Source organism: Sinocyclocheilus grahami, unplaced genomic scaffold (genome assembly GCF_001515645.1).
Source record: "Sinocyclocheilus grahami isolate Dianchi unplaced genomic scaffold, SAMN03320097.WGS_v1.1 scaffold185.1, whole genome shotgun sequence".
NCBI classification, from domain to species: Eukaryota; Metazoa; Chordata; class Actinopteri; order Cypriniformes; family Cyprinidae; genus Sinocyclocheilus; species Sinocyclocheilus grahami.
The window spans coordinates 227,971-254,227 of NW_015505364.1; the positions used below are offsets into that span (position 1 = coordinate 227,971).

General features: G+C 35.3%; 1 protein-coding gene across 2 annotated transcripts; it reads left to right on the forward strand.

The window, feature by feature from the left end:
• Positions 1-337: 337 nt before the first annotated feature.
• LOC107594502 (sodium-dependent phosphate transporter 2-like) lies at positions 338-25,200 on the forward strand. Of its 2 annotated transcripts, none has more exons than XM_016284574.1 (11): positions 338-586; positions 1,876-2,413; positions 2,810-2,950; positions 3,782-3,867; positions 5,806-5,902; positions 6,115-6,234; positions 10,033-10,242; positions 10,330-10,939; positions 12,439-12,624; positions 17,286-17,370; positions 22,544-25,200. In XM_016284574.1, exons 2-11 carry the CDS (start codon positions 2,125-2,127, stop codon positions 22,706-22,708), a joined length of 1,989 nt encoding a protein of 662 aa, XP_016140060.1. In that variant the 5' UTR covers positions 338-586; positions 1,876-2,124; the 3' UTR covers positions 22,709-25,200. The 2 variants fall into 2 exon arrangements, with proteins under 2 accessions (XP_016140060.1, XP_016140059.1); XM_016284573.1 differs by lacking the exon at positions 17,286-17,370 and adding an exon at positions 14,917-15,001 and having other exon boundaries at positions 345-586.
• The last annotated feature ends 1,057 nt before the right edge of the window (positions 25,201-26,257 follow it).

Sequence of the window (26,257 nt, forward strand, 5' to 3'; positions counted from 1 at the left end):
CTTCTGAGCAGTGATTTTTAACCCACTGCATTGCAGGTTTGACCTGTGGTGAGGACGCTCTGTAATTCTACAGGTGATGGTTTTGACATCACTATACGATCATATACTGTGTCTTTGTAATGCTTTAAAGTCCATTCAGTCATCAGCTGTTGACTGATGCTCTAAATACCGTACTGTCTTCCCGTGGTGTGGGATCAGTCGTTCCAATAAACAGGACTGATCAGATTTCACAGAGCACATAGTGGCCCATTTACAGACCTGCCGTTTTCCAATGAATTTGACCCACTAATATTCTTAGAGTGGGGAAAGCAGGAAGAGAGGAGGCTGTAAGCAGGTATTAGGGGCTGCAACTCCGCAGTGTTGCACAGTGCAACTGGAGCACGACTAGCTGTATTGCTTGGCTCGGTGGGAGACTCAAACCTGAAATCAAACCAAGAAGCCGAGAGGAGATATGAAGCAGGAGTGATTGTTTTGCGGTGCTTACTGCGATGTTACATTCTGTTATGGACGTACACTGTTAGTCACGTTGTGTCCTGGTCACACCTGAATGCTTCGCCTTTGGTGTCGTGTAAGGTGGCCAGTTAATGTAAGTGCTCAAGTGTTTTTTTTGCCTGTTTTATGTAATGCTATTTGATGTTTTATTTCAAACCTTGAAATCCCACGTTTTTTGTTAAACAAATCATTATATTTTACACTTACATTAAATATAGTAAATTTCCATACTAGTAAAATTGTAACATTCCAAATATGTATATCCCACCTCCTCAAAATGCTGGTTTTGGCCTGTCTCACTTCAAAGTTCTTGACTTTTCCGACTCTATCCAATGATTAAATTCATACAATAACGTCATAATATTGTCATAATCTTCACATAATCTGATGAAATATTAATTTCATTGTAGTCAAACAAATCTGTGATTATTAATCCTGTTACCACATGATTTCCCCCCTTTTTCCAAACAATGTAACATTCTTCTAGTTTTATTTGGACTTGTCAAGTGGTCAAGTTTGTCATGTTCAACCTTCAGCCCCGTTACTGTGAGTTATTGTGAGGGGGAAAGAATATGAAACAAATAGTTTTCTTAATTTTTTGGAAAATAACTACAAACCAACATTTAGTTCCTAACTAGCTTTTTTTCAACCCTGTTATTCCATTTATTTATTTATTTTAATTAAGCATTTTGTGAATTAATTTGATATTTTTTACTAGGTCAAGGCACAGAAGCAGTGTTTTAAACTCACTTTAGATGTGTCCTAATGGTTGATTTCTAGGTTTATAATAACCATTTTCTGAAGACTAAGCACCACCTTTTCTAACCATTTGTTGAAGTTTGTTGCTGAGTTTTTGTTTACTTTGTTGTCTTTATTTTGTACTGCATATGTGAAAATATATCCTTTTGTGAAAAATGATCAAACAAATATTTTTCTTAAATTTATGGAAAGTGAATACAAACCTTTATATAGTTTTTAACTCTGTTACTCATTCTGGTGTTTTTTCCCCATCTTTTAATTATGAATTTTGTCATTATTTCACTTTCACATAATTTTTTTATGTTTTCTACTAGAAAATAACTAAAACTGAAAATAATAAAACCTACGGGGTCAGTGTTTAGATCCCAATTTTGATTTCTTGAAGTTGATAGTCAGCATCGTCAGAAGGATAAGCACCTCCTTTTACTGATCTTTTCTTGTTTGATGTTGAGAAAAGTGCCCTAAGCCTGTATTATAATTCTTTTATTTTCCTAGCTTTAATGATCACCAACACCTGTCTCTCCAACTTTTCCATTTCCCATGGTCTTTTAGGCTACATTATGCAGTCAATAAGGAAAGCTCAAATACTGTCTAATGATGTCCTTGTCTCTCTTGTTTTGACAGCTGAAGGCGTCTTTGTGGACAGGACACTTAGAGGGCCAAACAATGGAATGCTCTCTCCTGCCTACACTGCTCAGCACTCTACAGACTGAGGTTAAACGGCTTAGTTAGCAGTGTGCCTCTCCCCCAAGAACTCTTTTAGCCTGGGGAAAGTTGGGGAAAATTTTTTTCCTTCATAGTACAGCACCTTACTCCAGTTCTTTGTAGTTGTTTGTTTGGGTTTCGTTTGTCTTTGTGTGAACAAAAGTCAAGATGGATTTGGAACCGTACCTGTGGATGGTCGTGATTGGCTTCATTATAGCCTTCATCCTGGCATTTTCAGTGGGGGCCAATGACGTGGCAAACTCATTTGGCACTGCGGTCGGGTCAGGGGTGGTGACACTACGTCAGGCCTGCATCCTGGCTTCCATATTTGAGACCCTTGGCTCCATGCTCCTCGGTGCCAAGGTCGGGGAAACCATTCGGAAGGGAATTATAGATGTCAGTTTATACAATGAAACGGTGCCGGTACTGATGGCGGGAGAGGTCAGCGCCATGGTCGGTAAGTAATGGCTCATTTAAAGTTGAAACTTCAATTTCGAAGATTAATGATGGAGAAGCTTAGCGAGGCATTCGTTTATTCGCTGTAGGCCGCCAGATTCTGGGAGTCATGATCACCTGTTTTAGAGCAAGTTGTAATAGAGCATGTTAGCTGTAAAAGAGTAAAACATGTAAATTAAAAATACATCTAATTCAAAGAGCACTACATGGATGGTTAAAAAAAAAGTTATGCAGGTTTTAAATTTTTTATATCACTGGATAATGAATGGCTAGATTGTAATGTTTTTAATAGTATCCCTTCTAGAGTCTGTTTTGAAGACAGAAGGGAAGAGAACATATGGCTGGAAGACTTTTTTTTTGTTGCTCCACCTCCCACTGCAATTCCCATCTTTTTCAGGGTCTGCGGTTTGGCAACTCATTGCCTCTTTTCTGAAGTTGCCCATTTCTGGAACTCATTGCATTGTGGGATCTACTATTGGCTTCTCCATGGTTGCTATTGGCACTAAAGGAGTACAGTGGATGCAGTTAGTCAAAATTGGTAAGAAAAAAAAATCCACTATGCGATTCATTATTTATTATACTGTGGTAGTTATTTGCACACCAGAAAATGTAAAAACCTTTTTAAACGGAGCAACTGAGTGCTTAAGGTCAGCCTTTTTCTGAATGTTTCTGCTGTCTAATTCTTTATTTAATGTCCTGTGTCCTAATTCATTTTACACTACTGTTCAAAAGTTTGGCGTTAGTAAAAAAGAAATTATTTTATTCAGTAAGGATGCATTAAATGGACCAAAAGTAATAGTAAGGGCATTTATAATGTCACAAAAGATTTCTATTTCAATTAAATACTGCTCTTTTGAACTTTATATTCAAAATAAATCCTGAATAAAAAAATGACACAAACATATTAAGCTGCAAAACGGTTTTCAACACTGATAATAATAAGAAATGCTTCTTGAGCACCAAATCAACATATTAGAATGGTTTCTGAAGGGTCATGTGACACTGAAGACCGAAAATTCCGCTTTGCCTTCAAAGGAATACATTTACATTTTAAAATACATTTAAATTATTATTTTTAATTGTAATCATATTACACAGTATTTAGTTTTTACTGTATTTTTGATCAAATAAATGCAGCCTTGGTGAGCAAAAGAAACTTCTTTCAAAAACATTCAAAAAATCTCAAGCATTTGAATGGTAGTGTATTGTTTCTCTGGAGTGATGTTATCTCATTTTTGTTGTTAATATACTTGTAACCGAGATGTGTAATTTATTTAATGTTGCCTGTTGGCCTTTGTGCCTGTAGCAGCATTATGCGTCATTATATTGGCATGCTATTGATTTAGTAATTGCTGTTTATTTAATGCAGTTGCTTCATGGTTCATCTCCCCTTTGCTGTCTGGTCTCATGTCTGGTCTGCTTTTCTTCATCATCAGATATTTCATTCTTAACAAGGTGAGTCATGGGTCAACTATTACACCTGTCTTTCATCACCTTACTTCAGTTATCACGCTTTGACAAATTTTGACATCGGAATGGAGGGAAAAAAAACAATTCAAAGTTCTCAGACAGGTTTGAAGTGTTTTGCGCTTTTGATTCAGACATCCAATATAAACATTCATGTGCAGCAGAGACGTTTGTCTAGTCCTTCAGTATACCAGTCCATCACCGGTCCTTGTAAGACCTCACATGTTTTCATTATATTTACTCTTTGACATGCATTCAGCTATTTCCAAGTAACGGTGCCTGTGGCTGTTTATATTGCATGACAATAGCTCATCTGTGATGGCACATCAAATGCTTTACAGTCGACAGCTATTCATCTTTTAAATGTGTGGCTGGTGTAGACTCTGCTTCAGTAAACACTTGAATATGTAAGCCTTAAAGAGTTAGGAACAGTGAAATGCATTCTTACATGTGACGACATAAGGACTGTGGTTTAAAGGAACAGTTCACCTAAAAAAAACAAACAAAAAATTATTGTTGTTATTTCTAAAACTTAGAAATGTTGCTGTAGCTGAAGTACTAAAATAAGTCAAACTAAAACTAGAAATAAAAAAAAAACTAAGCTAAACAGTAGGGATGCACAATATTATCAGACCGATATCGGAATCGGCCGATAATGGCTTTAAATGTAAATATCGGCATCGGCCCGATATTAAAAATTATGCAGATATGTCTTACCGATAAGAGGAATACATTAACTCACATGTGCTCAGGGTGTGATAGTGATTAGATCAAGTCAGCAGTGTGGCTCATTCTTGAAGCAAAGTTTTGTCTGAATGATGATTAGATTCACTGTGATAGAGTAAACAGTAATAGCATGTGCAGCGTCAGCAGCTGCATCCTCCCCCGGGTCCTAATGCCCGTTCTGTAAGGAGTTTTAATCTGTAGGGGGCGCTGTTGGCCTACTTCTAATTAAATTAAAAGTAAAATAGCCTACACAAATAATATTTAGACTGTTTCTGATTAAATAAAGCAGTAATTGATGTCATAAAATAACAAGTATATTTTGATTTATAGGTCAGAAGCTATAGCTTACATGAAAAAAAAAATCACAAACATGACACTTGTAAATTAAATAATTTTATATACTGATTTATTCATTAATGTGGAATATGTTTTATTTTTTAAACAAATCATAAGCTCAAAGATTTTCAGAATTTTTACAACTCTTTTGCTGTAGACCATTTACAAATGTTAAATCTTAAAATAAAATGTTAGCATCAACACTGCATCTTTCTGGGGGAAAAATGCAGCGATTGATATATAGTTTATTTATAGTTATTTTCAAAGCTTCAATGTACTGTCAAAAACCTTAATTATTGTTTATTTAATTCTAACAGATAAGTTCTTGTTAAAAACTAACCAAAATAAAAAATATTTTGCTTATAATTTCTGCACCGAAAAGACTTGGTGTTGTTTCCAAACAAAAGGAAATATATTGGTATCGGTCAAAATGAGTTGAAAAATATCGGCATATTGGATATCGGCAAAAATCCAATATCGTGCATCCCTACTAAACAGCAACATTAAAAATTCTAATTAAACTTAACGCATAAAATACTGGTAATATAAAAATAAATGCTCATTCAAAATATTGACAAATGCTATAGTTTTATATAAATAAAACTAAAATCTATAATCTAAACTAAATTCTATATAAAAACTAAACACTGAAATGAGCTTCGCCTAAATCGTAAGCAACCATGGATAATTTTTTAAGCTGCAAAATATTGCTTCTAACTTTACTAAAGAATTACAGTGACTTTAATGTATAAACAAACAAAAAAATTAGCAATAAATGTAACATTGGATGTGTTTTGTTCTTATTCATGGCATCTGTGTCGTATATACAGAGTTTAAGCTCTTTCTGTGATTTGTCCTTTACAGGATGACCCTGTTCCCAATGGTCTTTGCGCTTTGCCCCTCTTCTATGCATCAACCATCGGAATCAACACCTTCTCCATCATGTACACTGGAGCTCCCGGTAAGCCTGTCTTGTAGTGATAACACATTCACCCAAAAGATGTCCTTGATCAGACACGAGTTTGTTTGTTGTCACTGAATAGGCCATGTTTTCAACATTGTTTTAAGATAGCTTTCCATGTAAAATACCTTTTCTATCAAGATAAATTCACTGGATTGGTTTTAAATGTATTTATATGTGTGAGTGTGTCACGATCTTTCTTTATTGTGCAGTACTGGGCTTGGAGATGCTCCCTGTCTGGGCTGTTGCCCTCATTACTTTGGCTGGTGCTCTGGTATGTGCCGGTCTGGTCTGGATTTTTGTTTGCCCCTGGATGAGAAGGAAAATAGCAAGTATGTACTGTCCTTATCCCTCCCGCAGGCTTGTGAATTTAGGTGTTTTTAATGTCTCTGTCAGATCTCTGTGTTTGTCCTAAATTTTCTATTTCTTTTTCCAATTAGGAATCAATTATCTGAGGACAGTTGGTATTACTAATTACATTTGCAGAAATTGTGTGATCCACGTGTTTTTGACATCTGGCCATTTAGTTAGATGTTATCTTTAATCTAGCTTTGTAAAAAAAATCAAAGATGTGACTCAGCATGAGGCATCTTCACCAGCTCAGGAGGGGAAGGAACATCTGCTGCTCTGCTCTGCTGAGGCACTCTGTAATGTAAAGACTATATTTTGCTGGCTCTGGCTTGTGGGCCCATGTTGCGTTCGACTGACGCTGAGAGAAATGAAAAGCAAATAAACTGAAGCTGTTTATTTGAGAACATCACAGTTTTTTCCCCCAGATGAGTCACACGGACTTTATGCAGTTGATGTACCTTTCTCAGTGCAAGATTGGCTGCTCACATGTTTTGATTGATTACTAATAAAATTTGGGTAATATTATTACTCGTTACAATCTCACTAACGCAAGTTACAACAACATATTTTAACTCAAAATTAAGGGGTGAATTTACCAACACCGCAAAACAGCACCAGAGAAAAAATTCCGAGGGTAAAATAGTTTGTCTATTTCGTGTTGCTGGAATTAAGATGGTTGAGATGACTGCAGAGACGGATTCTACATTTGTGAGATGGACACACTCCTGTTATTTTCAGTTCATCGGAGAAAAGGATAAGAATGCATAGTCGGGTGCAATACCAAACTCTCAACATGGAGACACCAAACTCTCAACATGGAGAAATAGCACGAGTAAAACCTGGAAACACCTGGATTGGTGCCACTAACACTAAGCTATCGGAGAGAGCTGCGGGTCGGAGAAGTGAAAAGGGCGGCGGACGAGCGCAGACAAGCAACAAAAATTAAGTTGAACTAAAAATAACTAAATCTGTTTTTATTAAATCATAGTGTATATTTAAAATGAATGAATATGCAAAATATTTGACTTAAATAGCCTAATTAACAGATTAACAAAACAAAAGGAAAAGACAGAGATATGCTGCTGAGTTTGGTTCATAGGCTATTTGTGTGGCGCGGCGCTCTACGAAAGTCCATGGAAAGGAAACCGAGATGACAGAAATAAAAGTAAACGCATTGCAGTTTCGAATGATCTGTATGACCAAAAATGACGGAGTATTTTTTTTGTTGTTTGTTTCCGCTGTTCGATCGCGCCGGCGCCTTATGCACAAACATACAGCATTGCAAACATTGCAGCCTGTTCATTATCAGAATAAAATAGCCAACCAAACATATAGATACACTGGTTAATTTAAATAGTGCATACTGCGTACAATCCGTTCCGTTCATCCTGAGCTCGGGCCAAACACACATTTGCTCATGTGACGAGGATGTTTTTTAAGCGCTTTAAGTAACTTAAGCCTGGTTTACATAATAAATAATAGTTTAGCATTCAAATACATCGCAAAAATGGACACATTTAATGCTGATGAAATGATTTTGCTTTATTTACTGGTGTTATTTATTATTATTATTATTATGAATGTAATAATGCCGTTTGTGCTTATCTGTGTTTAACCTAAACTACAACGTAACATTAATGTAGACCTACATACCGGTATTTAAGTATGATTTTATAATTTTATGCTATATAGACCTACCACATTACCCTCCACTGGGTGTAGAATGAGCAGCAATAAACTACATTTTGGCATTTTATAATACTAATGTGGATATTTTGGTGAAAGTAACTCAAAAGTAGTGTAACGCATTACAATTCAGAGACAGTAATATTGTAAAGTGACTAATTACTTTCAAAAGACAGTAACTAGTAATATATAATGTATTACATTTTGGAAGTAACTTGCCCAACACTGTTCATGGATGAGCTAATGATTTGTTAACATAGTAGAATGAAGCAGGGTGAGGCTGAAAGCCGTCGAATGCGAAATGAGGCCACTGAACGAGCGCAACACACGGCTCGAAAGCAGCGGAGCTTTTATTATGCCACAGTCGACCGTTTCCTCTCCTTCTGGTCGTGCGTATGTGGGAAAAAAAAGCAGCTCTGTTTTATCATACTAGATACATTTGAAAGTTCTGTTATAATGCTACTCTGTGCGGTCGTCACCGGCCTATTAAAACGCACAGCATATTAAAGCATCTTTGGTGTTTTCATGTTTTCTATAAAACAAAACCGGAAATCGAGGGTGACCTCATTGGCAGGTGACACAATGACACTATAGACACGGTCCGTGTCACTAGTTAAAATTGCTTATTTCTCTTGATTTAAACATTCTTCGAAACATTTGGGATAATGAAAGTACACAAGTCAGCAACATATATAACACTGTTCTAGTGGTTTTTGGATATTTTTATAAAAAAAATCTTACATATTGTGCCTTTAATGAAATGAATCTCTAATGAAATGTTGAAGCACTGCTTTCACTCACGGATCAGCGCTTTAAATTGTTGCTTGCTTTATTAAATTTGTTTTCAGATCAAGGGTCTGTAGTGCAGTTGCCCATGGGAAACAGAGTTGTAGGAATCTATTTATTTATTTATTTATTTGGCTTTTAGTCTGTTGAGAAGGATCAATGTGTGAAGCTCAAAATTAGCATTAAATATGTGGGGCACTAATTTAAAGTGCTTGTTATTGTTCATTATCACTGCTCGATTTAAAAAGGCCAGTTGTAATCATACTGATATCACAGTTTTTCATGCATGGAATTATCCATGTTTATTAGTGATTATGTTTGCTTGATTATATTATTCTCACTGTAATATTGTTAATGCTGCTTTTAATTTTCAGCTTTTCACCAAGCTTGCCGCCTTCCCCTCGTCTGCTCTGCAAATAACATTTATGTTGATTAGGGATGCACTGATGATACTATTCTGGCTGATACCAATAAGTGAAAATTCTATATAATTTTGTGATATAGAATCAAAAGTGATTTCTATATCACACAAAACTTGTTCTTTTTACAACTTTCTATTCATCAAAGAATCCTGAAAATTGCAATCCCAGTCTCCACCAAAATAATAAGAACTGTTTTCAACAAAATTATAAAATATAAGAAATGTTTCATGAGCACCAAATCAACATATTAGAATGTTTTCTGAAGAATGGAGTAATAATGCTGACTGTACAGCTTTGCATCACAGTAATACATTAAATTTTTACAATATATTCAAATAGAAAATGGTTATTTTAAACTGCAATATTTCACAATATAATTATTTTTACTGTATTTGTAATGAAATAAATTCAGCCTTGGTGAGCATTAAATACTTTTTTTTTTTAAAGCATTAAAAAAATCTTGCTCAAAAGACCACACATTTTTGAACTATAGTGTAAATTTAAAATTAAACACTAAAAACTAAAATCAGATTGAAGTGTATTAAAGTGTATTGTATCAAAGTGAATTTAATACATTTAATGATAACGTTATAATGTCCGATATTAAAACTGTATATTGGCTAAAGATAACATTTAAACATGTTATTACGTTATTATTGTTTTTAAAGATTAACTTTAAGAGACCGTTAGATTAATGCAATGCTAAATGTAAAAATAATGGAACTAAGATGATGCACAATTAAATATCCAATATGGACTGATATGATAAAAAAATTAAATATTGGCCAAAAACCAATAGAATGCTGATATATCATGCATCCCTATGATTGATACCTAATATATGACTTTATATTTAATGGTTTCCTGGCTTTTTTCCCAAAACAGGTCGGCTGAAGAAAGAGCATGCTCTCTCCCGAATCTCTGATGAGAGTTTGGATAAAATCCCGGAGGAGGAAGAGGAAGCCCCCGTGTTTAAAGAGCTTCCAGGTGCGAAAAGCAGCAACGATGCTGTGCTGCCCCTGACAGAGGAGTCCACAGGAGAGCTGAACAGCCTGGCTAATGGAGGCACCGTCCTGCCCAACGGCAGAGTGTATGGTACGTTAAAGGACTTATCTTGTTTTTAATGGGTACTATCTGACCAAAATGTGTTTTTAAAAAAAAAAAATAATAATTTTCTGTCAGGTCGCACCAACTCCATGACCAACGGGTGCCTCAAGTCACCCGTGTCCAATGGGGGCTTCAGCTTTGACGGACACATGCGCAGCGATGGCCAGGTCTATCACACGGTTCATAAGGACTCTGGTCTCTACAAGGACCTCCTTCACAAGATCCACCTGGGCCGCCTGGAGGACGAGCGCAGTGGCTCACGTCCCGACAACAACTACCGTCACCTCCGCCGCAACAACAGCTATACATGTTACACAGCAGCCATCTGCGGCATGCCGGTGCAGCCCCTGATGCGGTCGGAATCCAGCGCCCCTCCTCCAGAAGACAGTGAGAAGCTAGTGGGCGACACCGTCTTCTATTCGAAGAAGCGATTGCGTTACGACAGCTATTCCAGCTACTGTAACGCGGTTGCAGAGGCTGAGATTGAAGCGGAGGAAGGTGACGTGGATGTGAAGTTGGCAGCAGATAAAAGGGAGCCACGGGCCCCAGCTGAAGGGGTGCTGGAGGACTGTGTTGATGAGGACAAGGAGGAGAAGGACAAGCCTCAAGTCTTCCTGCTCTTCCACTTCCTGCAAATCCTGACCGCCTGTTTCGGATCGTTTGCGCATGGGGGGAATGATGTCAGGTATGCCATTTGATGTCTGTTTCAAAACCAAGATTAATAAATTTGTATGTGCAAGTTTTTAAGTATGCTTTTGAGAAACTTTGGTAGGTTCTTTTTTAATATTTTTACTTTTTAGTGTGACTAGTGCATTCAGAATAAGACCTACTGTACTATCTGCACCATTTCTTCACATTCCACAGCATTAGTGTGCCCTGAAAACAAGCCCTCAGTTCAGTGCCACAGATCTGGTTCATGACTCAGGAGATGATTTGGCTCATACCCAGACTGTTAAGACCCAAGTGAGACGTGGCCATTAGTTTGGGCTAACTTCAGCTGCTTAATGCTTTGACATTTCAAATCTTTCAATTGGTTTTGTTGGTGACATAATTTGATTATTGTGTTTCTATTTAGTGTGAAGAGTAAACAAAATTCAAACAAAGTTCTCCCTCAGAAAAAAAAGGGCTAAAGCTCTCACTGGGGCAGTACCTTTTCGAAAGGTACAAAATATAGACCATATGTACCAATATGTCCTTATATGCACCCTTTAGGGGTAAATAAGGTACAAACACGTGCCTTTTAAAAGGGTACTGCAACCAGTGACAACTTTTGTACTGTTTTTTTTACTGAGAGCATGTGACCTCTCCACTGTCAAATCAATAGCAGCACAAAATTAAATAATAATTATTTCATAAATGTATTATTAATAAATATGTTATTAATATTTAATAATAATAATATTTCTTTGTTCATTCAAATTATTTTTCCATTTTAGTTTTGGGGGCAAATTAATTTAGGGCAGATTCATTCTCTGGTTTATACGCTCAAAAGTTTGGGGTCCATAAGATTTTTTTTTTGTAAATAAAGAAATTAATGCTTTTATTAAAAAAATTGCAATACATTTATCAAAAGTTACAGTAAAGACAATAATGTTACAAAAGATTTCCATTTTAAATAAATGCTGTTCTTTTGAACTTTCTATTTATCAAAAAATCCTGAAAAAAAAAAAGATTTTCACACAAATATTAAAGTGCAAAACTGTTTATAAAATGATTACTAAATACTGATATACTGAAATGTAACTGGACACAAATCCAAACCAAAATCAAACATTTTAAATGAGCCTTTGAAATAAAAAAGCAAATTATTTTAGTGTAATAATCTGGTTTTGTTGATGTCTAAGCTCCAAAATGTAATATATAAAAAAAAAAAATTTGAATTTAGAAATTATTTTAATAGTGAATTAGTGTTTCTTCACGTGAATATCATCACACACAGACTTTTAAGTGTGAACATGACTTTCGTGAGTATCAAATCAGCATATTAGACCAATTTCTGAAGGATCGTGTGACACTCAAGACAGGAGTAATGATGCTGAAAATTCAGCTTTGCCATCACGGGAAGTTATCTTTTCATAATCATGATACATTTTGGGGCTGAGTTCAGCTAATATGTTGATTTAAAGACCACATGGCTTCATGTCACTTCCCCTGTGAACATGCTTGTTTTTTCCTTTTCTGCAGTAATGCAATTGGCCCTTTGGTGGCCCTGTGGATGATTTACGAACAGGGTGGGGTGATGCAGGATGCGGCCACACCAATGTGGCTGCTGTTCTATGGCGGCATTGGAATCTGTACTGGACTGTGGGTTTGGGGTCGACGTGTCATTCAAACGATGGGCAAAGACCTCACTCCCATCACCCCCTCCAGGTGAGATCAGCCTTTTGGCAGAGAGCATGATGTTTGTGCATGATAATTGATGCATGTGCTCCTGTTGCATGCAGATGTGATGATTTCTTATCCACTGTAAGAAATCTTCTTAAGCCCAATGCACACTGTACGATTTTGCCATTAATTTTGAAATTTTACCTAAGGTCTCACTGGCATCATACCGTTCAATCTAACAAGCAGCAATCAAAAAGAACAGAAAAATTGCACAGTGTACAGTGAGCTTAATTTAAGTGGCCTCTTACAGGAAACCCATGACAAAAGCACACTATTTTTCCATGTTTTATTTATTTCTGACAATACAAAAGGTGTCTTTCTTTTCCTGTAGCAAGTGGAAAATTGTTGAAGTGGGGGACCGGTTTTTGGTGTAAAACGCTGACAGAACTAAAACCTTCCTCTTGGTCCTAAACCAGTGCTGAAGGTGTAATCGTAGACTACAGAAACGGAGCATGTGCTTTGGCAGCAGGGACACAATAGTTTATCTGATATTGAAATCCTGCTAGATTAGTTCTGTTTATCGGCTTTTCTCCTCTCCCGTTTGAGTATTTGCCCTCAATCCCTCTTTGTGTTACCACCACAAATTGAGTTAAATATCACCGTAGAATGATCTTAATTTAAATTTGTGTTTAATTTAAACACACTTTAGAATAAAGTTCAAATAAAGAGACTGGTCACTGTTTTGCACCCACCGCTCAGAACTGCCTGAGTTTGCTAAATTTAGCAAGACACTTGTGCACAGCCTCAGCGACCTTGCTTTCTCTTAGTAACGAGACAAACTGTCAAAAACAAATGAGCTTGAGTTGATAATCAGAACAAAGGCTTTCCACCCCTATAAAAAGATCTCTTGTCATTGTTCTGAGAAAGCCAACAGCAGATCATTTTTCTAGAGATGCTTGTTAGGAAGTCATGATTACTAAATACTGATATTCTGAAATGTAACTGGACACAAATCCAAACCAAAATCTAAATTTTTTTAAATGAACCTAAAATTATTTTAGTGTAATAATCTGTTTCTGTTGATCCAAAAATCGATCCAAAATTGTATATATTAAAGGTTGATGTTTAATGTTTTACACAGACTTTTAAGTGTGAACATCACTTTAAAAAATTTTTTTTTTTTTTACTGTCAATAATTTATTCATCATCACTTAAACTTTCACTGGATTCAATTAAACTTGGATCATTTCATGGCACAGTTTTTCCCCCACATAAAGTATCTGTCATTAGATGATAAAGTAACAGATGTAACAGAAAAAGTTACTGAAAGTTTACTCCAAAAAAATCTTATTGGCTTACAACTACCCAGAACAATGTAGTATAATGGTGAGTTTTGCCAATTTTTATCAGAAAATGTAAAATTATAGTAATGGTGTATTTAAAAAAAAAAACTCATCAAACATTAACAAAAAAGAAAATTCATGGAAAGTTAATGTGATTATTGTTAATTTTTATTATTATTTTAAATATTTTCTAAAGACAGAAACTTTCAACAAGATTGAACAAAAAAGCAAATAATTATGATTTGAAAATGATTTTGATTTGCTGGAACAATTAGCATTTTCTCAATGTGTGTGTGACTGAACGATTTCGCACTGCAGGTCTCTACAATCCTGCATGACAGTCAGTCTATACTGAGTGAGTGTGCATCAGGTGGCCATGCTCCCTGTCTCATGCCCTCACGTAGCGCACAGAAATAACAATCGATGTGCCCTCAGTATCTGTCAGCTTGCTCATTGGCTTTGATGTTTGTTGACAGGAAGGAGTTTTTTTTTTTTTTATGGGGACAATGTAAGGGAATAGCGAACACCATGCAGTATACCTTTTTTTCAAAACTCTTGCTGTGTAGATTGGTTTGCATGATTTGATGGAAGGTTTGTCTGCTTGTTTGTGCACAGTGCATATCTTCCTCACATGTTCATGCTGTCTGTGTGTGTTTTAAGAGGCCACAGGAGTTTATCGGCACAAGCGTAATCACCACAGAACTGCCGCTGTTTCCACCTGCATGCATGCACACGTGTCTACCCTGTGATGCACACTCACTCACACGTTCATACTTAATAGGCAAAAACTCACAGAAAACCTGTCAACCTTGTTTTCTTGTTACTTCACCTTCATCTCCTTGTGGACTTTTTGCATGCCTGTTAAAATGTTTCCACAACTCCAGACCTGCGTGCTGCACGGGCACCAGCCTCTCTCAACGGCATGCATTGCAATTATTGGTTGAACTGCAGGTGTGACTGTATAAAGTTGTGTTTTGTTGCCCTCCCCCCGCAGTGGATTCACTATTGAGCTGGCCTCAGCGATCACTGTTGTTTTGGCGTCCAATATCGGACTTCCAATCAGTACGACACACTGCAAGGTAAAGATCGGGTCAGAGCCCAGCTGGCCCCCTTAGGTTATTGTGTGCACGCCACCAGAGAGAAGAGGGAGCCGTCTTGTTTTTCCAGGGAATGAGAGGTGCCCACATCAGCTTTCAGCACATGATGCTATTTGTTATTGATAAATAATGACATGGATGCACAACCACTTGACACTTTACACAAATAGGGTGCTGTCCAATCACAATAAACTGACCAAATCTCATGTTCTACTCTATTGTTTCACATTGAGTCAAATGTCTGACCCGTCTCGCTGGTCTCGTCCTCGCTAGACCTCAAATGTAATCAACTATTAAACTCATAAAATCAAATGATATAATTTTAGAATTATAAATAATTGTAGAGAAATGCTTAGTTAGTGTTTTGTCTGACACAATATTTTCCTAATTAATGCTGTACAGTTGCTTTGACACGATCTGTATTGTGTCAAAGCGCTATATAGATAAAGGTGACTTGACTTGACTTATGTTTAGACAAGTAAATTACTAGTTGTCAATAAATAAGTTGTCCAGCTCAACCATTTAATCTAGTTACCAAAGTTAAGGTATAAGAATTAAGTTGCAAGTAGAATTTTTATAGGAAATATAAGTTTATGAATAACCACTGTTGTTATTTTGCTAAAGTAAAAAAAAAAAAAATTTTTGTTAATTGAAATAAAATATAAGTATTAGATGAAAAACGTATAAATGAGAAATGTTGCATTAGCAAATAACTGAAAATGTTTAAATTGAAATACTTAACTTATTGAAACTAAAACTGAAATAAAAATCAAAGCTAAATATAAAAAAAAAACTAATAAAAATGACAAAAGCACTTAACAAAATGACTGAAACTAAAAATAAAATAAACTCGACATATGAATAAAAGCCAATTCAAAATATTAACAAATAAAGCTATTAATAAATAACACTAAAACATTAAAACAATCAGAAATAATACTAAAATAGCACTGTTACTACTACTAACAAAAATATAGTACCAAATTAACTAGACTACTAGACTAACACTATTATTTTGAAATGTTATTTTTGTATTTAATGAATTTAAATACATAATTATTACATAAATATTAATTTTATTAAGCAAATTATTAATTTATATTTTTAGAAAATAAGGAAATCACATAAATCAGGTTTATGACTGCATTATGTTGGACATAATTTAGACAAGATTACCAGTATTTTAGTAACAGAAAAATCCTCATATAATAAATAGAAAATAAAGCATATCATATAATATGTTGTTTGAAGTGCATGAGCAACATTTTCTGAACGATAAGCACTCTAAATATAAAAAAAAACTAATAAAAATGACAAAAGCACTTAACAAAATGACTGAAACTAAAAATAAAATAAACTCGACATATGAATAAAAGCCAATTCAAAATATTAATAAATAACACTAAAACATTAAAACAATCAGAAATAATACTAAAATAGCACTGTTACTACTACTAACAAAAATATAGTACCAAATTAACTAGACTAATAGGACTTCACTATTATTTTGAAATGTTATTTTTGTATTTAATGAATTTAAATACATAATTATTACATAAATATTAATTTTATTAAGCAAATTATTAATTTATATTTTTAGAAAATAAGGAAATCACATAAATCAGGTTTATGACTGCATTATGTTGGACATAATTTAGACAAGATTACCAGTATTTTAGTAACAGAAAAATCCTCATATAATAAATAGAAAATAAAGCATATCATATAATATGTTGTTTGAAGTGCATGAGCAACATTTTCTGAACGATAAGCACTTATTTATGCATTTTTTTTAATTGATAATGACATTTGATGTATTTATTTTTAATCAAGATTATACTCTGGCAGGCATCCTGGATTCTCTGATCTCAGCCATCCAGTTACTGATGTCATGGGCTCGGTCACTGTTTCTGATGCTTATAAAGCAACTGTACTGCACACTGATGTCAATTCTGGGACAATGAACGCTCTCATCAAGGCTGAGACAGCTCTCTCAAACCCTTTAGAAATGAAGACGAGCGCTCCCTCCTCTTCTCTCAGGCCTTGGTGCATACAGGATGAAATAACACTCTTCTCTTCACAGATCTGTGTTTAAGTGATGCTTCACTGCATCATCTCTTTGTCCCCCTCCTCATCTCTCTCATGGCATGTTGCTGTGTATTTGTCTGCATTTGCTCGGGCCACTGGTGTCTTGCTCCATGCTATGTGTGTCTCTTATGTTTTATCTGTTGTGTTTGTCTTTGTCTTGTCATTTGTCTTTTCACAGTGGATTTTGCATTGAAGTAATGAGTGCTCTAACAGTGCTCGTTGCCTCAAATGTGGGCATTCCTATAAGCTCCACCCACTGCAAGGTATTGGTATAGTAGGGAAGCTTTGGTAGTGCTAAACTCCACCCCATAGCTTCTCTAGTGTAATCATCGAACAGCCAATCAAAGCGCTCACCTCTGCAAACATGTAACTCCATGATTGCAGTTGCGATTCGCCTATTTGATTCATTCTTTTTTCATCTGCTTAGTAGTTTTAAAGATAATGCATTAATCGAAGACAGTGTTTTTAAAAGGTACTGGGTAGTGCATACATTGTAGTCTAGATGCTAAACATGTCAACCAAACCATGCCAACTGCAGTGATTCCATTAAAACGTAGGTAATTTCTCCTCTTTAGCATAGGTCAACAGCCTGAACTGGTTACATTAGGCTAATACTTGACAGAAATGAGTCCAGCAATCTCACCTGTAATCAGAAATCAATACAAAACCCTGTTTACATTTTGTCGCTACACATTCCTAGAGCACAAATCAGCTGACCTCTATTTATTCTCTATTTCCTTGTGTGTGCTTTATAATGTTTTTGTAGGGGTTTGGGGATTCTTTGTGATACAAGGGCAGTCAAGAGCTTTAAGCATGTTTGGCTTTAGACTGATACCTCATTCCACTCCATGACCTCTATTCAGATTCTTAAACTTCTTGTAAAATCTTTGTAGTGCTTTAAAACCTGGTTTGAGGCTAAAGATAGAGGGCTTGAGGTTCAGTTTGCGTTAGGGCTGTCAAGTTAACATGGTAATTTGGTGTGATAAAGAATAAAGGCCTGTTTACACCAAGGACAATAACTATAAATATATAGCTCTAAAAATCGTTCTCAATATTAAAGAATAGTGCACCACACCACAACTATAATGATAAAGGCACAGCGAAATGATTTAATTGGAATCACTTTCAGAACGATTTTTCCAGCTGATGAACGATAAAAACATTGACACCAAATTTATGTTTACACTACCGCTCAAAAGTTTGGGATCAATAAGATCAATATTTTTTAAAGAAGTCTCTTAAGCTCATCAAGGTTGCATTTATTTGATCGAAAATACAGAAACAAAAACAGTAATCTTGCAAAATGTTATTAAAATATAAAATAATGGTTTCTATTTTAATATCCTTTAAAATATAATTTATTTCTGTGATGCAAAGCTGAATTTCCATCAGCCATTACTCCAGTCTTCAGTGTCACAGAAATCATTCTAATATGCTGATTTATTATTAGAATTATCAATGTTGGCAACAGTTGTGCTGCCAAATATTTTTTTTGGAAACTGCAATACTTTTTCAGGATTCTTTGATGAATAAAAAGTTAAAAAGAACAGCATTTTTTCAAAATATAAATCTTTTCTAACAATATAAATCTTTGCTATCACTTCTTATCAATTTAACACATCCTTGCTGAATAAAAGTTTTAATTTAATTCAAAAAAAGAAAGAATTAAAATTTACTGACCCCAAACTTTTGAACGGTAGTGTATATTGTTAGAAAAGATTTCTATTTTAAATAAATGCTCTTCTTTTTAACTTTTTATTCATCAAAGAATCCTGAAAAAAAGTATCATGGGTTCCAAAAAAATATTAAGCAGCACAACAGTTTCAACACTGATAATAAATCAGCATATTAGAATGATTTCTGAAGGAGCATGTGACACTGAAGACTGGAGTAATGGCTGATGGAAATTCTGGGAGATATATATATATATACTCAACAAGTAGCTTTAAATACTATTATTCATTTTATATTTTCAGTTTTCATTTTAGTTTTAGGTTAAGTTTCAGTAATCTTATGTGCTTTTGTCATTTTTTTTTTAACCTTTTTTGGCTGTATTTTTATTTTAGGTTTAGTTTTTAGTAATTTAAACGCTTTTTTAAGTTTAGGTTTTTCTAATCTAATGTTTATATTTTATTTTTGCTTTATTTCAATAATAAAAAATATTTTTAATAGTTTTAGTTTTAACAATAACACTGTTACTGACTGACAGTTCAGTTTAGGCTCATTTTTAACCGTTACCCAATATGGGGTTAAACAATTTTTTTCTGTTTTTTTTTTTAAGTTTTATTTTTAATAATGTTGAATTAATGTTATTTTCCCCTATCAAAATATAGAAAGCACACAAATCAGCAAATGTTGGAAAACAGGGTTGCATTCAGGGCTGCTATAATAATGTAATGCGCTTGAGTTGTCTTTAATTGGGGGCTTTTCTGGGTAAATATCAATTTGATTAATTAATCTGCATATCGGTGATAATTCATTCATCATTTTTAATCAATTGACAGCCCTAGTTATCAGCATTACTACTGTGAGCATGTCATGTCTTTGTGTCACAGCATCCAAAATATGAATTAGTAGGCCGTTAATGTTCAGATGAGCTTTGTCCAGTAAAGCCACTTATATTATTATGAAATGGGAACAAAGACATTGCAGCAATGGAGGAGTCGCGTCTTCATCAGGTTTATTTTGATTAGATCTTGTTTGCCAAACAAATTCACAGAAAGGTCATAAATCTTGTCTTGATTTCATGGATTAGTCACATGGCTCACAGGTCAAGCATCTTGCATGATGTTTGAGTAGATCAAGGGGTTTAAATCATGGGAGAATTAAAGGCCTGAAGTCTTTTATTCTCTGTTGTTGACTTTGGGTTGGCTTTTGCTCCTAATCTTATGTGCTTTTGTCATTTTTTTTTACCTTTTTTGGCTGTATTTTTATTTTAGGTTTAGTTTTTAGTAATTTAAACTCTTTTTTAAGTTTAGGTTTTTCTAATCTAATGTTTACATTTTATTTTTGCTTTATTTCAATAATAGTTTTAGTTTTAACAATAACACTGTTACTGACTGACAGTTCAGTTTAGGCTCATTTTTAACCGTTACCCAATATGGGGTTAAACAATTTTTTTCAGTTTTTTTTTTAAGTTTTATTTTTAATAATGTTGAATTAATGTTATTTTCCCCTATCAAAATATAGAAAGCACACAAATCAGCAAATGTTGGAAAACAGGGTTGCATTCAGGGCTGCTATAATAATGTAATGCGCTTGAGTTGTCTTTAATTGGGGGCTTTTCTGGGTAAATATCAATTTGATTAATTAATCTGCATATCAGTGATAATTCATTCATCATTTTTAATCAATTGACAGCCCTAGTTATCAGCATTACTACTGTGAGCATGTCATGTCTTTGTGTCACAGCATCCAAAATATGAATTAGTAGGCCGTTAATGTTCAGATGAGCTTTGTCCAGTAAAGCCACTTATATTATTATGAAATGGGAACAAAGACATTGCAGCAATGGAGGAGTCGCGTCTTCATCAGGTTTATTTTGATTAGATCTTGTTTGCCAAACAAATTCACAGAAAGGTCATAAATCTTGTCTTGATTTCATGGATTAGTCACATGGCTCACAGGTCAAGCATCTTGCATGATGTTTGAGTAGATCAAGGGGTTTAAATCATGGGAGAATTAAAGGCCTGAAGTCTTTTATTCTCTGTTGTTGACTTTGGGTTGGCTTTTGCTCCAGATTTAGCCCCCTGTGACGGAGGCTTCGGTTGCACTGACCATATAAGAAGAGCCAGATCGCTCTTGTATCTAGCAAACACCTGTCACCATAACCCCTGAGTCACACAGCATGTATGGAAATGTTACTCCTCCTGCTGCCCTGTGTTAGGCAGGACATGACATGACTTTGCCTTTCAAGCAAAAGGAGAAAATTAGGTAAAGAACGCTTGATCTCAAACCTTGCTGTACTTTGTGTTCTCTTAACTAACCCCTACCTGCACAATTAATCAAATTCATGTATTTTGTTATTTCAAAAGAGATATTATGCTCATGACCCTATGAAATCAAAATTTGGATCAACCCATGTCTGTTTGCGTTGAAGCCATGTAGATTTGAGTTGGGTTTGCCCACATTTTTGTTTAGTAAAATGCTATCTATAATGAATAATTGGGTGATATATTAAATATGTTGAGTATATTCCCTACATTTTTGTGGTGGTGATTTATCAAATTAAGCAACATGGTGAATATTGCAATGATTTAAGCATTATTGGAATAGTCCAGGGGTCTCCAACATTTTTAACACCACGGACCGGTTATATTTTGAAAATATTCTCGTGGACCGGTTGGAGTGGGGTGGGGTTTATATATATATATATATATATATTATATATATATATATAACATTTTTGTGTTTCAACGGATCATATTGTAGTTTTTGAGTCACAGATCGGATGATTTTTCAGATAAGCACAGAGAATGAGAATGCCGGGAAGGGTTTTTAGACGGTGTTATATGTATGTATCTCAAACGCAAAAAGACATGAAAGAGGAATGAACTCTGTATTTGCACGCTGTCTGAAACACGTTTCTGTGTGTGTGCGCGCTTCTGGTGTGTGAGGCTGCTGTGCACACCGAAAACAGCGCGTGAGGAACGAATCGAGTTCTCCTTCGCTTCTTCTTATGGTTTAAAATCGCTTTAACGTGTAGAATGCCAAATTAATCTGCGAATCACACGCGTGCCGAACTGTGGGGCCTGGTCCATACGTATCACGGATCAACTGCGATCCATTTAACCCCTAATACAGGTGCATCTCAATAAATTAGAATGTCGTGGAAAAGTTCAGTTATTTCAGTAATTCAACTCAAATTGTGAAACTCGTGTATTAAATAAATTCAATGCAGACTGAACTAGACTGAAGTAGTTTAAGTCTTTGGTTCTTTTAATTGTGTTGATAATAATTAGAACAATCAATAACACGCGATAAATAGAGTGTCATACACATTTTTCCCAGAACGTTCTTGCGACCCAGTAGCAACACTTCCACTGCCCGGTACTGGGTTGAGACCTCTGATTTATAGTAAATAACCAAATATTATTTAGATTAGATTTAGATTTCATCCAGCGCTAATAGAAATATCATATCAGTCATACCACCTACTAATATCAAATAGCCAGGTCTGTGCCTTCAACTAAAGGCTATTGACCTTATTAAAAAAATGTGGCAGTGTATCTTACTGTTTCAACAGAAGAGTGAAGCAGGACAGAAACATATGCTTGTGATTTCATGGAATCTTTAAAAATCCTTTATAGAAATAACAAAATACATTCCATAAAGATTGTATGACCTAGTTCCACCCTCAAAAATGAAATCCACATTTTGCTGTTTTCATATTTCTGTAACGTGCTACTGCTGATTTTGCCTTTGCTGTGGGTGCAGGTGGGCTCAGTGGTGGCGGTGGGCTGGATCCGCTCCAAGAAGGCTGTGGACTGGCGTCTCTTCCGGAACATCTTCCTGGCCTGGTTTGTGACCGTCCCTATAGCAGGCCTCTTCAGCGCTGCTGTCATGGCCCTGTTTGTCTACGGCATACTGCCTTACGTTTGAGATGGAAAATGGGGAAGAGAGGGAGGTATAGGAAAGTAATGATGAAAAAATAAAACCCAGACACAGACAGAAAAAGTGGACAGCCAGAGGGTGGGGGGAGTCTTCAAATGCTGCCTGGAAAAGCATCCAGAATCATTTGACTTAAATATCCTTAATCTTGTCAAGAGTATTTATTTCCGTTTTGATTTTCTATTGTTTTGTTGAAATGTTACCATAAACCATAAGATCTTTGACTCATGATTTCAAATGGTAAATTTTCAAAGTTCCAAAAAATAACTCTTGTACATTTGTGGTCCTACATGTCCAAGGGAGTAAACAGATGGAGAACTGGACACATATGCACATACAAATACTCATACAATTGTCAATATCGTTAAAAAAAATATCAGTACATGATGAATGGGACTAGAAAATTGGTTTTATGGCACAATGTTATGGCTACTAACTTCTCTTGGGCCTCTAAATGTAATGTTTTAATATGCATCATGTGTGGTGTGTTGTAATCGCACTTTTATTCCCATTCACTGAAACATCAAACTTCTACGTAAATGACACTGAGATCAGCACCCTGCTGTTCAAAACCTACGTTAGCTGCATTGCTAAAATCATACCTCAGTCAACACTCTATGCCACATAAAAGACAAGTGACAAAACTCATAATATATGAAACATTGAAATAAGATGAATCATTTTTGTAGTGGTTAATGTGTATGAATTCCCTGTTCTTTTATTGTTGTATTTATTTTTAGATATGTTACCATTCATACCTTTGTAAAAACACGAGGTGTGAAGGCAAAATCATATTTGGAACCATGTATGCTACTATCATTTCTACTGTGTATATATTCAGCTATGGATTTTAGATTTTTAGTTATTCGAGGTCTTATATTGTTACATTTAAGGAAACTTTAGACCAGGTTTGTAGTTGCATGAAACATATGCTTTCTAAGCATATGAAAAATATCAAATATTAAAAAATTATTTTACTATGACAAGACACTACATCCATAATTCTGTCATCATGAGTATATCAAAAATCTACTTTTTCTTCCATTGCCTACCCTAAAAGATCCTCATATCAGTGAAAAATAAATCATGCACCATCATTTAAAGATATAAAAATATGAGGAGCAGGTTAGGATCATAAAGGAGGCTCATCTGAAGTATTACATTTTAAACTTTCTGTAATTCACCTTTTGTATACATATCAATAGGTGATTTTTTTTCTCTCTTTTTGGAAGATTAATAGCCAAACATTGCCATACTCTTTGACAGTGTTTGTAATAACAATCTAAACAATATCCAAACAAAAGTAATCAGTTGACTCTGTATTGTGAATACAGGATGCTAGTAGTTCAGTCTAGCAATAGTATATAATGTTCTTGGAGCGCAACGGATGATGCCAATATAAATACCTGTATGTGCCAGGACGGCCAAAATCACTCACAGTGAACCCATAAAACCAACACAAACATAGATTTACCCACTTCATATACAGTATAAAAGAGGTATCGAGAGGCAGTGTTAGACACCGGGCCTTTCGTGTCATATCAGCATTCAGTACTGATATCACAGAGGTTTATCAGAAGAGGAATTTGTTTAACATCAGGTCAGGATGTGATTCAGTGGCACAAATGTGTCATTTAAGGAAAGGTCAATATGTAACAACCTATTTGTGGCCCTGACCCCACAAGAAACCAAAAAGTCTCGTGATTTCAATCCAAAAATGGCCAGGCTCACATCAAATGACCATGTGATATCAGGTGAACTGGGCTTAGATGTTTGTCAGACACCATTGTAATCTGCCTCGGGATAGTCACCAGATTTGGAAACTGTACAAATGTGTGGCTTTGAACCAATGCAAAGTGTTGCTCTTTCTTTCTTTCTTTTCTTTTTTGTGTGTGTGTGTGTGTGTGTGTGTGTATTACTTTTGTTTTTATTTTTCATTAAGAACAAAGCTATGCTTATATGGCCATTTGCCTTGTAATGTTGTGCTTTACTGTTTGTTGGATACAGTAACTTCAGTACTGTGGTGTTTACATTGTAATCATATTGTAGAATAACTCATTGCAGTGGCCTAAAAATGCCAATCAACTAACTATTAATCACAAATTAAATATGAAATAACCAGGCATAGTGCAAAGGTGTTTCATGTCATTTTGTGTTTTAGCAGTGTGAATCATAATGATCCTGTTACATCACACTGCTATATGTAGTACACAACTTTACATGGTGGATATGATTCAAAAAATAATTAAAGAAATTAATAGATATAAATTTCATTAAACTATATTTTTCTACATATATAGGTGGTGACTTCTCACATGGAGAGTAAACTGGGCTAAAAGTAAAAAGTAAAAGTACCAGTAACTTTAATAAGAAAATTCAGTGCTGAATACCACTGAACAATTTCTTAAAGATGGTTATATCGCAAAAGAGTCTAAAAAGTTCAGGCAGGGGATCGTAACGTGGATTGGTTCCATACATCCATTGTTTTTCTTGCCCAGGGACGTCTCTCCCTTGTGTGAGAGTGAGTGGTTGTGAGTTGTTAAAATTTTAACAGTTTTTCATGATTACTTTTTGAAAAGTAAGGCTGAGTAACTTTGTAATTTTGTTTCCCTGAAATGCAATATTGAGCTGCCAGAATGTGGTCAATCGGACCTCCACCAGCAGTGGCGATACACCGTTTAGAGTTTAGGGCACAGCAAGATCCAGTAAAACTTTTTACTAACCTGTATCCAATATTTTGCATCAACCTGGCAATATAAATCTGTCTTTCTGCTATGACTTGGTTTGTTTTATAACGGCACGCCAGCGAAATCTTCCACATGCGCAGTAAAAAAGAAATGCCAAAAAACATTCTTTACACAAGTATGCAAACGCAGATGCTTGGCGCTCGACCAGCACGCATACGCTCTTGTAAATTTGATCTCACGCTAACAAACCTCAGTACTCAGTGATCGAATTGAAATTTTTAATGTATCTGACATTAAACTTAAAGGGATAGTTCACCTTCAGTTGCTGGTCCCCATTGACTTACATAGTATGGAGATAAAAAAAAATCATAACACTATGCAAGTCAATTGGGACCAGCAACTGAAGGTGAACTATCCATTTAATGTGTTAATATTCAGGCTTGCAAGTTGCTATTAACGTTAGAATGAGATTCTCTTTTAATTGTTGCTGAGGCATGACAGTAGTTGATCCGTAAGAAATTTACGCTATTTTGCCGCTCTAGCTGAGAGTTGTGTTGAATTTCGGAATCGTGTCTGCGTTCAGGTATTTGCGTAACCGAACATGAGGCAGCAGTTTGGCCACAGAGTTAGTCTTGAGTTATATATTCAAAAAATGGCACGTTAACCACTACTACTACGCTAAACGTAGTACGCAGAAACGTCAAAGCCATTCTGTGGTTTTAGATGGACATGTTATGATTGGACAAATCCAAACAGATCACTATGTAAGACTTACCGAAATAAAATCATTAATATCCACAACCAGTGTGTTGATGAAAGGTTTCATAACTGTTCTTGGCAGCCAAGTGACATT